This window comes from Mesoplodon bidens, assembly GCF_964165515.1.
Source record: "Mesoplodon bidens genome assembly, chromosome: 1".
Taxonomy (NCBI): domain Eukaryota; kingdom Metazoa; phylum Chordata; class Mammalia; order Artiodactyla; family Ziphiidae; genus Mesoplodon; species Mesoplodon bidens.
In genome coordinates this window covers 114506842-114520861 of record NC_138176.1, presented here as the reverse complement: position 1 = coordinate 114520861, position 14020 = coordinate 114506842, and the positions used below count along the sequence as shown (strand labels likewise).

General features: G+C 46.7%; 1 protein-coding gene and 1 long non-coding RNA gene across 7 annotated transcripts in view; one reads left to right on the top strand and one right to left on the bottom strand.

Annotated features, from left to right (window-relative positions):
* Positions 1-528, top strand: part of LOC308625347 — a 262666-nt gene extending 262138 nt beyond the window's left edge. Inside the window, exon 2 of the long non-coding RNA XR_014017085.1 lies at positions 307-528. This is a non-coding gene — a long non-coding RNA (uncharacterized lncRNA). The remainder of the gene's footprint in view (positions 1-306) is intronic.
* Positions 1-14020, bottom strand: part of ACTN2 (actinin alpha 2) — a 78984-nt gene that overhangs the window by 14550 nt on the left and 50414 nt on the right. For 4 of the 6 annotated variants that reach the window (XM_081249376.1, XM_081249381.1, XM_081249378.1 and 1 more), the window contains 6 exons: positions 13413-13498; positions 11770-11862; positions 9964-10194; positions 7358-7505; positions 5564-5714; positions 1116-1224 (listed from right to left, as the gene is read on the bottom strand). In XM_081249376.1, coding sequence (XP_081105502.1) covers positions 1116-1224; positions 5564-5714; positions 7358-7505; positions 9964-10194; positions 11770-11862; positions 13413-13498 — 818 coding nt within the window. The remainder of the gene's footprint in view (positions 1-1115; positions 1225-5563; positions 5715-7357; positions 7506-9963; positions 10195-11769; positions 11863-13412; positions 13499-14020) is intronic. The other 2 variants (XM_081249379.1, XM_081249380.1) reach the window with 1 other exon arrangement.

Below are 14020 nucleotides of genomic sequence, written 5' to 3'. Positions count from 1 at the left end.
ATTCAGGATTTCACACAGAGACCCTCTTTGCCTTTCTGAGCATATGAAAGCACAAGGCTTCAAGCCACCGAGAATGGTACTACGCATTTCCTATGGCAGAGAGGATGGGGAGCTGGTACGGAAGCATCTGGTGTCTTCAAGTCTTCCATAATTAGATTCATTTTTCCTCCTGTTCTAAAACATTTGAGCTGTCTCTGTTATATGCCTGGTCCTTCCTTTCTCTCAGCCTTTTTCTTTAGGTGGATATGTTAACAGCTGGTTGGCATCCAGGAAGCTTGGTATCACATGTGTTAAAAGTTTCATCAGGGGCTTCCCTGGTGGCGCAGTGGTTGAGAGTCCGCCTGCCAATGCAGGGGACACGGGTTCGTGCCCCGATCCCGGAGGATCCCACATGCCGCGGAGCGGCTGGGCCCACGAGCCATGGCCGCGGAGCCTGTGTGTCCGGAGCCTGTGCTCCGCAACGGGAGAGGCCACAGCAGTGAGAGGCCCGCGTACAGCAAAAAAAAAAAAAAAAAAAAAAAAAAGTTTCATCAGAGTCAGGGTGAAAAGACTCAGAAAACTGCTAACTGCTTCTTTCTGTCATGTCGTCTGAGTCTTCCGTGGTGAGAGACGATGAGTTTCAGCTAAAAACCAGCTGTTTCTCCAAGCCTTATACTTGAACAAGGCCAAATTCATCCTGATTCTGTTTCATATCCGTTTTGCCTTACTTCAACATGTGTTGCCATTTTCCCTTTGCACATCTCAACTTCCGTTCCTCCTGATTTCCTGACTTCATTCATGGCTCAATTTACTCTCAGATCAGGACTCTGGGGAATTAACTGCCATTACTACTTCACACAAAATGAGTTTATACCGTTATCTCATTACTACTGGACTTTTGTTTCTTTAATTCAAAAGGATGCGTCACTGCTGTATGGATAAATTACAGTACAAAACTACCAACTTTCCATTTCCCTCTTTCTCCTACTTTTCATGTTCTCTGTAGAAGCTCCTCTCACTAGATAATGTTTCGATTTATACACACCATACCACAGAAAAACAAAGTTAGTAACAGTGACTTACTGAAAGAGCCCCTATTAAAAGATTCTGTGCCAGCAGGTGGCTTGGAGACTCACCTCCAGGGCCTCTCTCCTCTTCTGAGTGAGTGTTCCCAGCCTGTCCCACTGGTCACAGATTTTCTGGCACCGATCATTGATGTTCACAGCATCGTGATAGTCCAGTTCACTATCAGAAGGGAAAAAAAGATTGACTTTCCCAGATGACGTGAAGAAAAGTGGACATGGGCTCAAAATAAACAGATGATAATTAAAAAAAGATCTGATAGGGAACTGGCAGGGTATTTCAGGGTTTTGTTCATCATCACCATCACAAACATGATCACTATTCCCTTACATCACGAGAAGAAGTAGTAAAACTCTTGGTGGTCAACAGATTTCTAAACAGAGAGAAACGCTGTCTTCTCGACACCTCAGGCTAACTCTATGCTCCCTTTGTTTTCTTGGCCAGGCCTCCGGAGTGCATTATTTTTAAGTGGTGATGTACCTGTAAATGAAGCCAAGTATCTGACCTGGAGGACAGTCCCAGGGGCTGTGCTGAAGCCACGGTGATGGGAACATCAAATGAGTCATGAGGGAGGGAGGGAGGGAGGGAGGGATCAGCTTGCACGCCACTGTGTCCTTGGCTGCTCTCAAAGGGCACGGGGCTGGATGGAGCACCACGTCCAGGAGGGGCACTGGGACGCTGAGCCTGGCAGGACAGAGTCCTTCCTCTTCCGACAAAGATTCCAACTCGTCTTATGCCATTCGTGTGACAGCAGGAATAAAATGATTTCTCACTCCGTAGTCCCTCTTCCTCTCCAGCCCCGTCTGTACATCCTAACGGGATCTTTGTGACGTGAAGTAACTTGAACTTACCATTCAAGCAGGTTCTGGGCTAGATGGTTAACCTATTATCTCTGGGGGTAAAAAGTTTGAATCCTGGACAAAATGTAATCACCCTTTTAGTTAAGATGAAAGCAAGACTCAGGGAGGTTTAAAGACATCTTCAGGAGACTTCTTCAAAAATGGTCCAAGGTGAGACTTTTAGGAAATTCCCTCCTATCCATCCAAATCCATTTCCCTGAAGCTTAAGTTTATTTCTTCTTCCAACTCTAAACGAAGGCAATGGTTGTTTATTACTTGTTTTTTCTCTTAAGTGATATTAGCTTGTCCTTATTGAACGTTACTGTTTCTGTTACTGAATAAAGATGCATACAGTTGTGACAAGTGTCATTTCAGTGGGTAAGAAGCTCCCTATCACCTAATGAAACCCTGTCCAGTTCTTAAGAGCAGCTTTCTACATGCACACACTTCACTAATTGAGATGGACTGAGATTCTGTGCTTATTATTATAACCAGAAAACCAAAACCAACCAAAATACACCAGCACTGTGCACAGCCTTGAATACAAAGTGAAAAGGCCATGGCCCTTCAAAATGCAACTATTAAAGAACAGAAAGATTTCAAAAACAAAAACCTAGGAACTGTCTGCTGATCCACAATGGAGACATGAACACTCATCTCTCCGTGATTATCTTTAGGGTGTACATTTTTCCCTCTTCTCTAATTCATACGTACTAGCTCTACACCTACTTGCTTTCAGGACTTAGGGTTTGCATAACTGTGCATACTATTTTTATTTATTAATTAATTATTATTATTTTAATAAATTTATTTATTTATTTATTTTTGGCTGCATTGGGTCTTCGCTGCTGCGCGTGGGCTTTCTATAGTTGCAGTGAGCGGAGGCTACTCTTCGTTGCAGTGAGCAGGCTTCTCATTGCGGTGGTTCCTCTTGTTGCAAAGCACGGGCTCTAGGCGCGCAGGCTTCAGTAGTTGCGGCACGCAGGCTCAGTAGTTGTGGCTCACGGGCTCTAGAGTGCAGGCTCAGTAGCTGTGGTGCACAGGCTTAGTTGTTCCGCGGCATGTGGGATCTTCCCAGACCAGGGCTCGAACCCGTGTCCCCTGCATTGGCAGGCGGATTTTTAACCATTGCGCTACCAGAGAAGCCCTATTTTTATTTTTTGTACTTTAAGAACTGCACACACAAAAAAAGAACTGCACAAACACATTCGTTATTTTAGAAAAGGTAAAAAGGAAAGGGAGACTAATAACAGTAAGATGAGCACAGCTTTAAATTCTGTGGTTCCTCTCTTGACTGTGTAAAGAAATACGCATTGAGGATAACCGAGAATAATAATAATATAAGATTATTACTTAAATTTTAAGGGCAACACTTAAAACCATTCCAAATTACTTATAGGAGCTATGATAGAGCATTAAATTGCTTGAGTTTCTCCCCCTTATTTTATTTTTAATTGTTAACAAGCAGCCAAACGGCCAACATGCAAGAAGCATGAGAAATAAGAATAAGGCCACAAACACAGTGAACAAGTTAGATATGAAGACCACAAATAATTAAGAATATATTTAGGCAAGGCCGAGTAGGAAGATACTCTTAAAAGAGGACATCTCTGTTAATTAAGGCATTTGCTCTGGTTAAGAGTGAGCAACTTGGGGGTCTTAAAATGTAACATATCATAATAAACATTTATTATTGGTTGTTTAAAGTTATCATTATGTGACAGGCTCTAAAAATTGTGCAAATATATCCGTAGTTATAATGAGAGACAGAGAAGTAGGGAATAAAATTCTGTATGTATCACAAAGAAGCAAGGGTCTTAAAAAAAAAAAGCTTAGAAACACTGCAGGGAGGCCCCTCTCCTGGAGGGTGGCCACAGCCAGAAGCAGCACTACCTGGACCAGCAGGACCTACAACTCCCACTGGGTAAACCAGCCTGGGTTCAACCTCATGCTAGCTCCTCCCACAAAATAAAAAGCATGAAAATGAAATAGCACTTATTTGACGACAAAGAAAAGTGGGGTCTTAATGTTTCTTCCTTCAGAGGTGTCTTGTTTTTGGTTTCTGGGCGGGCAGTGTGGTCCCGTCTCCTGCACCCAGGCCTGGGTGAGGCCGCCTTTGCGAGCCGTGCTCTGTCCTGTTACTTGTTTCTCATCCTCTTGGATACGAAGCTGCCTGTGCTGGGGCTGGGGGTGCTGCCCGATGGGAGGACACAGGGACGCTACCACAGTCAAAGCACCAGAGCGGAAGTCAGTGCATCTCTTAAAAAAAAAAAAAAAAAAAGGGCTTCCCTGGTGGTGCAGTGGTTAAGAACCTACCTGCCAATGCAGGGGACACGGGTTCGAGCCCTGGTCAGGGAAGATCCCACATGCTGTGGAGCAACTAAGCCTGTGCGCCACAAACTGAGCCCACGAGCCACAACTACTGAGCTCATGCGCCGTAACTACTGAAGCCCACGTGCCTAGAGCCCATGCTCTGCAACAAGAGAAACCACTGCAATGAGAAGCCCATGCACTGCAACCAAGAGTAGCCCCCGCTCGCTGCAACTAGAGAAAGCCTGCGCCTGCACGCAGCAACAAAGACCCAACACAGCCAAAAGTAAACAAATAAAATAAATAAATTTATTTTTAAAAAAGACTTTTTTTTTTTAGATTCCACATATAAGTGTTATCATATGATATCTGTCTTTCTCTGTCTGGCTTACTTCACTTCTTCACTTAGTATGATAATCTCTAGGTCCACCCATGTTCCTGCAAATGACATTATTTCATTCTTTTTTATGGCTGAGTAGTATTCCACTGTATTTATGTACCACATCTTCTTTATCCATTCATCTGTCAATGGACATTTAGGTTGCTTCCATGTCTTGGCTACTGTAAATAGTGCTGCTATGAACACAGGGGTACATGTATCTTTTTGAATTATAGTTTTCTCCAGAAATATGCCCAGGGATTGCAGGATCATATGGCAACTCCATTTTTAGTTTTTTAAGGAACCTCCATACTGTTTTCCATAGTGGCTGCACCAATTTACATTCCCACCAACAGTGTAGGAGGGTTCCCTTTTCTCCACACCCTCTCCAGCATTTATTATTTGTAGACGTTTTGATGATGGCCATTTTGACTGGTATGAGTTACTACCTCATTGTAGTTTTGATTTGCATTTCTTTAATAATTAGCAATGTTGAGCATCTTTTCATGTGCCTGTTGGCCATCTGTATGTCTTCTTTGGAGAAATGTCTATTTAGATCTTCTGCCCATTTTTTGATTGGGTTGTCAACAAGAACCTACTGTGTAGCACAGAGAACTATACTCAGTATTTTGTAATGACCTAGAAGGGAAAAGAATCTGAAAAAGTATATATATATATATATATATATATATATATATATATATATATATGTATATGTAACTGAATCACTTTGCTGTACATCTGAAACTAACAAACACAACACTGTAAATCAACTATATTTCAATTAAAAAATAAAAACAGGACCAATCCCATCACAGGGTCCCCTGGCTTGGTTCTATTGATACATCTAAGACAGGACAGGAAAGGCAAGCTCCCCTGCCCCTCCCTGGGAACGCCTGGAGAAGCTCTCCACCGAGTCCTCGCTTGGACCCAGGGCTCAATGTCAGCACTGGCACCCACACAGAGCACATACTTGAGCTCCTGCGCGATGGCCGCGATCTGCTCCACGCGGTCCTGGTGCGCCGCCAGGTCGCTCTCGAATGCCTCGTGCTTCCGCAGCAGAGCCCGGACTTCGGTCAGAGACGCCGACTCGTAATCCTTCTGCAGCAAGATCTGCTCTTTGCCTGCAATGGTTGTAGCAAGGAGTGTGAGTGCTGTCACACTTCAGCCTCTTTGCAAAGTCCTGGGTGATTCCAGAGAACCAAGAGGAGGAAAGGACAGCCCCGAGAGGCAGAGGCCACATTTCAACTGGAATTCAGGCTGTCACTCTGCTAAGGCCCCGAGTCCCCCTGTGTTCTGAAAGCTCATGTCTACAAATACAGGGCGGAAAGCACGCTGAGCACTTTCTAAATAACAAGTCTGTGATAAACCTAAGAAACAAGTATCTGACTTTCCCGTGAGATGCTCAGTTAAGTGAGTAATTATTAGCTCACAGAAATTACCTGGGATTATTAGGTAAAACACTTGTACTCTATTTGTCTACCCATAGGCTCAACCTTTACTCCAATTATTTGTTTGAAAGCTTTATTTTTTTAATGTGGTTAAATGCAGCTTGTGATTTTTTGTGTAATAACATTAGAAAAACTTCTCTCCGAAACTCCACCTATTTCCCCACAAATACTTCCTAAGTTAAGCAACTGCTGTGGTTATAACTGACCCATTTTTATTCCCTGGTTGATGACCTTTAAGAATTTAATTCCACAAAGCTAGACATGGAAAGCAAATGTTCATATGTTTAATGATGACAACACAGCACTTACCATCTGCCAGATACCAATTTTACCACTTTATAAATACAAACTCATTAAGTCTTCATCAAAACCCTGTGAGGGAGGTATGATTGTTATTCCACTTTGGAGAGGACGCTGAGGCCCTGAGAGGTGAGAATGCATCCAAGGCCCACAGCTGAGAAGTATCAACGGCACGTCTGTGCCTGTGACCGTCTCGCTGAGCAACACCGACAACCAAGCAGCAAGACAGCAAAAGGGACCCAAGGGATGAGGGGAACCTCCCTGCCCTTTCTCGAAATAGATTACCATGTGATGAGGTGAATGTTTTGTTCTTTAACCTCAGCAAACAGCAGAGCCAAAAAACAGTATCATGACCATAGTATCACGGCCATGGAAACAGGTATGTCTGCAAGGCCTGAAAGGAGTAGATGAATCTAAGTGAAACAAAGGAGTTAAGACTATAGAAAATCACACCTCGTGTTCTTCCTTCCAAGCAGATTTTCTAAGTGGGCAATTACGTTGTTTTGCGGCACTTAATAAACCTTCTATCAGCAGAAGCTAGTGTCTGGGCCAGGGCTGTCTGACCCACAGTTAGGGAATAAACAGATGCTTGTGGAATCAGATAGAAGAAAGCGGGGGAGTCAGGAGGAGTCGGATACCTATGCAGGTAAGTGTGGGAAGAACGCATTGTGAGTCCTGTTTTATAAAAACATCCATCTTCATACTCACCTCCTTTTTTTTTCTTTCTTTTTTTTTTTATGGCTGTGCCACGCTGCCTGCAGGATCTTAGTTCCCCAACCAGAGATTGAAACCGGGCCACAGCAGTGAAAGCGCCAAGTGCTAACCACTGGACCGCCAGGGAATTCCCCACACCCACCTCTTGAAGAACCGCAGTACCTGAGACAGCAGACTAGAGAGGGGCGAGGGCAGCTGCCCGCAGGGTCACAGGCGCCAGGGACAGTGGTCACTGCACATGGGGCTCTGTACATAGCTCAAGCCCGATTCTCCAGGAGCCTCACCGCATCCTATGGACTCACCGTAAGCCCAGGTTTCGTGCGTGGACGCCTTCTGCCGGAACTTCTCTGCCAGATGCTCCACGCGCTCCAGCCTCCGGATCTCATTCAGCAGCCATTCCTCGTAGCCCTTCTCCGCCTGCTCCAGCCGCTGCCAGGCGCCCGCGATGTCCTGGGATGGGTGGGGACCAGCAAAGGTGCGTCCGTTACGCTCTGGCCTCCTAGGCCTCTCTACGAATCCCCTCCACCACGTCCAACAGTGTTTTCCTTTGTGTCTTCTTGTCTTTCCCTCACTGCTGTGCCTCCACACCCACCCCAAATAGCCATTCAAATGTTTTGGCTTCTAAACGTCTTCATTACCACTGCACCCTTTTAGAACTAAGATCACGGTTCTCATCGGCAAACATTTAACCTGATGCTTCTCCCGATGTGGACAAAGGCTAACGGGGCTTTAATTTTCTGGCTACGAGAAGATGAAGCCTCACAGTGACTCAGCCCAAAACGACTCTGACTCAGCAACTGGGTTCAGTCAGCCACTAACTGTTTCCCCGGCATCACACATGCGCCAGGCACAGTGAGAGCCTTTGATATAAAAGTGAACAGCACCTGTAAAGTTCCCTGGGCCCCTGTGCAGCTTTCATGATTGTTGGCGGAGAAAGACATTAAATAAGGAATTCAACAACAAGTGTGATTCCTATTTCCGACAGCGATACACTCTGAAGGAAAAACAAATCACGGTCAAGTGATGCTGATGAGAGCACAGTCAGGGCAGTTCCTTTAGGTGGGTTACTGAGAGGAGACTCCTCTGAGGAGGTGGCACTGGAGCCCAAACCTCAATGATGGAAAAGCCAGGTAGGTATGTGATGAAGTGGGGGACGAGCTAAAGGCCCGAGGAGGGTGTGCGCTCCACGTAGGGGAAGGACCACAGCAGGCGCGGCGGCCGCATATTGGGTGAGGGGTAGAGCAGCCAGAGACTCCGTCAGCAGGGTGGCCGTGGGGTCAGACCACATCGGATCCTGGATAAGGAATCTGGATCTTATTCTAAGTATTTCGGGAAGTCACTGGAGGGTTTTGAGAAGAAAGGAGACACGCTCTGATTTATATTTTAAAAAGATGACGGCAGCTGCTACATGGAGAATGCATTTTAGGGGAAAAAGAACAAGAAAAGCAAGGGAGAGGATTACTGCAAGGTCGAAGGAGAGACACTGGTGGCTTAGCATAGGCGACAGCAGCTGAAAAGCTGCTCAGATTTAAGATAAAATCTGGACGCAGAGCCAGTGGCACTGGCTGAGGAACCAGGTACAAGAAAGGGACAGACCAGGAAGATCAGTGATGACACCTGGGGTTGGCGCTTTAGTAACTTAGGGGATGGTGATGCTATTTACTAAGACAGAGATCACTGCAGGAGGACTCTTGGATGTTAGGTTTTGAGACATCCAAGTGGCTCTATGAACCTGGAACTGAGGGAGAAATCAGAGCTGAAGACCTAAAATTTGGGAGGTGTTGCCATTACAGCTGGTAGTTAAAGCCACGGGCCTGGATGAGGTCACTTGCAGGTGTCAAAACCGAGAAGAAGGTCAGCATCCCTGTACCCACAAACCATCCACCTACAGCCTGGGGACAGGAGGAGGCAAAGCTGTGAACAGCGATGGGAAGGACTTGGTGGTCAGGTGGGAGGAACTCAGCTAAGTTCAAGGGTGGAAGGAGTTTAAAGAAGAAGGCCATGGTTACAGCTACAGCGAATATGAAAATAAAAGTGACCATTAGGGGGCTTCCCTGGTGGCGCAGTGGTTGAGAGTCCGCCTGCTGATGCAGGGGACACGGGTTCGTGCCCTGGTCCGGGAAGATCCCACATGCCGCGGAGCGGCTGGGCCCGTGAGCCACGGCCGCTGAGCCTGCGCGTCCGGAGCCTGTGCTCCGCAGCGGGATGGGCCACAGCAGTGAGAGGCCCGTGTACTGCAAAAAAAAAAAAAAAAAGTGACCACTAGGTTGTCAACACGGACGCCGTTGACTTTGAACAGAACAGTCTGTCTTAGGGTGGACGGAAGCCAGATTACTTACTGCAGGTTGAAGAGTAAAAGACATAAAGGAACGGGAAGCGACCAGAAACCAGTACCATAAAGAACACTCTCTAGATGTCCTGCTACAAAGGGGAGCCGAGAAGCAGGACAGGTGCTGTAGGGAGGCGTGGAGTCATAGGTTTTCATTTTCGTCTGGCAGATTCTAGAGTGCTTCCTATGCGGATGTGAAAGCGTCAGCAGAGCGGGAGAAACTGATGATGCAAAGAGGGATGTAAATATGGGACTGAGCCCTGGAGAAGGTGAATCGGGGAGATGGTAACAGGCGGGAACAGAGGGCCTGTAATCTAGATGCTGGTCCACCTACAGGCGGGGAGGAGAGGAAGGGGACCATCATCATTAGGTGTTTGTCAGAGGCCTGTTCTGTGTGAGGCACCAAGGGCAGGGAGAGTCAAGAACTGCATGATGGCAGGGAGAAAAATATCCAGAAGGAAGTGGTCACAGGGCCAAAATTATAGTCAATGCCTCTTCTCAGTGGCCCATCAGAGGAAGGACTTTGGGAAAAGAAAAAAAAGGGGGGGGGGGCTGCCCCCGGGCCAGGGGGCTACTCACCGACACCATCTTGCCCTCAGAGGGCATGAAGGCCGGCCGGTTGCTGATCCTCAGCTTGGTCTGCAGGGTGTTGAAGTTGATCTCCAGCTGGCACTTCTCCTGCACCTTGGGAGGCTTGTGCTTCCGGCGGTAATCCCGAAAGTCCTCCAGCTTCTTCTGCATGGCCTGCATGGTCTTCTCAGGGGTCCGGTTCTCTAGCCAGGGGATCGTGCGCTGAATCCATTCCAAAAGCTGTTCCCAAAACACACACACACAAAACTGCTGAAAACACCAGCAAACTGCCCCCCAGATAAAAAACAAAGGCACCGAATGATTGGGAATGGATTGACTGAATGCTCCCGAGATTACAGAAGTCTGACTGGAAGGAGGGCATAAATACAAACTTCTGTGCTCACCCAGGGCCACTCACCATCACCCCAATGACACCATGCACAGATCGAAAATTCTGAGTCAGCACAAGTCATGTTTTACAAAAATGGGACATGTACAGGAAATTCGGTGACCAGACATTAGCAGACAAATGCTGGATGGAGCTTTCAAACGAAAAAACAAAAACCTCACGTGGTGGAATAAAATCAGGAAAGAACTGGGTTTAACTCAAAACGTATTTCTAGTTTAAATCAGCTCAAATGTAACGGGCCTACTTATGAGACGAAAGTATCGTAAATCTGGGACTGACTCAATGCCAAAGTATATTTTATTTTAATTGCTAGCTTTCCAGGAAATCCACAGGATGAAAGTGAAAATGGCAGTGACTCCAAGGATGGAGTATGCCCCCTTCTCTTGAATTACTACCAAGGCCTTACAAAGGCCCTGCATAGTCTGTTTGAGGGGTATAAATGAAGGACCAAGTAAGAAAAGGCAGGCTATCATCACTGAGAAGCATCTGTCCTTCGGTCCTGGTCACACTTCAACCCTGACATTGATCACTGGCATTAAACAATGTTGCCAAATGGAATTTTCCCAATGCAGCAGGAAATATAAACAGTATCATTAGCTTGGACTAATATACACCACTACTTGGGAAGATTGGTTCCCAGTATCCTGATGCTTTGCACAGTACAGACCAAGTATCAGCCAAAATAAGTCAGAGCAAACATTACTTTGTCTCTGACACTGTCACTGTGATCAAGTTCAATCCAGAGAGAAGGTGGCTGTGGACCTCACTCAGATCCTGATAGTTAAGATTTATGCTATAATAAGAACCAAAAAAAAGCAATGTGGAAAGTGCTATTCTAACTGAGAAATCTAGCTGAAGAGCTGTAGAAAGGCATCCTGGAAACTCATGCTCAAATGTCGTGGACGGAGGGCTCTGCCTCTCCCGAGGTTCCCTCTAGATATTTAAATACACACACAAGGCTGAGTCTTGTCTCACTGGGCATGTTCCTTAGATGCTGAGTCACCGCATGGAGCTGGGATTCTGAATATGGAGCTCACCCTACGTGACGTCAGTAGCCGATGAAGCAGGAAAAAAACAAGGAACACAATGTCATCTAGGGGAGCCCGACCCCGGAGGTGCAGAGCTGAGGATGGAATCACATTCTACGTTTTGTAACATGCAAACTACCTCTGTGCCTTGCATTGCTTGGAAAGACCAGCAGCACTGCCTTAGTGCCAGTAATTAAGCAAGATGAACAACCCCTGAGAGCGAGTGTACTTTCCTACTTTTATTCTGTCTGAGATGAAAAATGCAAAAAAAAACAAAAAACAAAAAACAAAAAAAACACACTGACAATCGTGTTCACCCTCTGTTCCTCACCCTCAGGGTGGGGGATGGACAGGACTGCAGGGACCCGTTTCCTTTACCTCACTTGCTAGCCTCTCATATTCTTCCATCAGCCTCTCATTCTCTTGATTCACAGCAAGAACCTTACATATCCTGTTAGCCGCTGTCTCGGCCTGTAAAACACAATAGGTAAACAAGACAGCTCTGTCGACAGGGACGTGCATACACAAGGTGGAAGGTGGCAGGGCAGGGGGTGACCAGGGAGGCAGCATGTGCTGTAAGTGGTGCAGGTTCTGGGTTCGGGTGGGGTAAGCCTGAGGGTACAGCTCTTTCACACTATGGGTCATTTCACACCTTTGGGACAGTTTTCACACAGACTTACATGGCAGGTTGAATATACTGTAGGGAATAACAGGGAAATAGCATTAGTCGCAAACACGAGCTTTGTGAAACATCAAGCAAGTTAGTAACAGAAACTGATGAGTTGAGGAAACAACGGTCCCTGGGCATCCACCTGAGCCCCCTGCCAACCTCACAACTACAGGGAGAGAACTCTCTGAGTTACATTAGCCTTTGGAAATCAAAGCAGACCAGACTGGATCCTGAATGTATATATCTGTCATTGCACTGAGTTCACGAGGGCCTCTATGTATTCATTCCTGAAATGAATACGTCAAATGTGCTAGATGGGATCCTTCCACGGGGCAGAACCTGCTTTAATACTTTGTTTAACCCATGTGAGTAGCTGTTGAGGTGTCAATAATTCCCGATCACTGTTTTGTGGGGAGCTTGAGCCGGGAGTGGCCAAGTGCCTTAAACTGTGACCATGAGATCCGTCCGGCTTCCGGGCCTGCAGCCTGGCCCCCAGCCTTGCCTCTGAAGCCCTAGTAGGGGCTGATTTCCAGTTATCATTGTTTGCTGGTGATGGTCTTTTTTTTTTGGCCCCGCCAGGCAGCTTGTGGAATCTTAGTTCCCCGACAGGGGTTGAACCCGCACCCCCTGCAGAGGAAGCGCAGAGTCCTAACCACTGGACCAGCAGGGAAGTCCCCCAGTGATGGTCTTAAAGAGATCACAGAAATGACACATACTCTGTCCAACCCCATGTCTCAGGACTCTGAAAGTAGAGATGGGGGAGGGACAGGAAGCAGAAAACAGGGGAACGTGGGGATAGCAGAGGGACATCCACCCATGATGTCCCTCAGGCTGTTTATCTTAAGGAGTATAAATTTTTTTGAGGTTTTAACACTGTTAGACTTTCACTATTTCAGTTAAATTAAGATTCACCTTGCAAGATGCTTGAACACATCACTGAACAGTGAAGGCAATCTCCAGGCAGAGAACGGGAAAGGGGCCCTGGAAAGGCGTTCACTTCTCCTTGTCCAAGTCCCCCTTCACCGCTCAATCAGTGTGGCTCAGTTTTCATGGCCCTTGTTTTCTCCTGAAGCACAAATGTTTCCCACCATTGATTAATGAGATAAGAGCAATATCTCAGAAAGACAGAGAGCTAAGAACACTTCAGAACTGTCTAAAGGTAAAGCTGTTAAATAAAAAAGCATTCGCAGTTTGGAACTTGCTATATTAAGTCATTACAAGACACTTAGAAAGAGTCCAAGGTAAGATGTGAAGTGCAGGAACACACACCCAGGTATGCACGCGCACGCCCACACAACTAAAACCGATGCACAAGAGCAGCACGGCAACCGGACGGACGAGGGTTAAATACCTGCTCCGCGCCCGCGAAAGCATGGTAGAAGCAGGAAACGTATGTCATGATAGCTCTTTCATCGGGTTTGGGAGTGTTCACAATGTCTGAGGGAGGGAAAAATAACACAGAAAACAGACACACGCACAGATGAAGAGCAGAAACCAGGGTGAACAAAGGGAAAAACGAACTGGTTTACACTTGACTTTCTGTGTTTCTCGGGCCCACAATCCCGACCCGCAGGAAGCCTGTACAGAACTGACGCACTCGTGAACAGAATGCTTTCAACCAGCACGTTTTTTTGTTTTCACATCGTCAAACCAAGGGCTTCCCTCCTCCCCTACCCTGGATGGCTTTTTTTTAAAAGTGTAGGCGAGGCATTCCTATGGGAACCCGTGGGCTGCCTATCGGAGCTGATGACCACTTCCTAAGGACCCGGGGGGGCCCCGTCTTCCTGTCTTTTTTGACTGGATCAGGTCATCTGCCACTTTGGCTGTGAGCAAGGCGTGGCCCTCTGCAAGATGCGGGGACACACGCAGACCTCTCTGGCCCCATCTCGGATGCCACACCCCGCCCCCGCCCTCATAATCCTTGGCTATCTGCTCTGTGAACGGCCCTGGCTTGTGTGG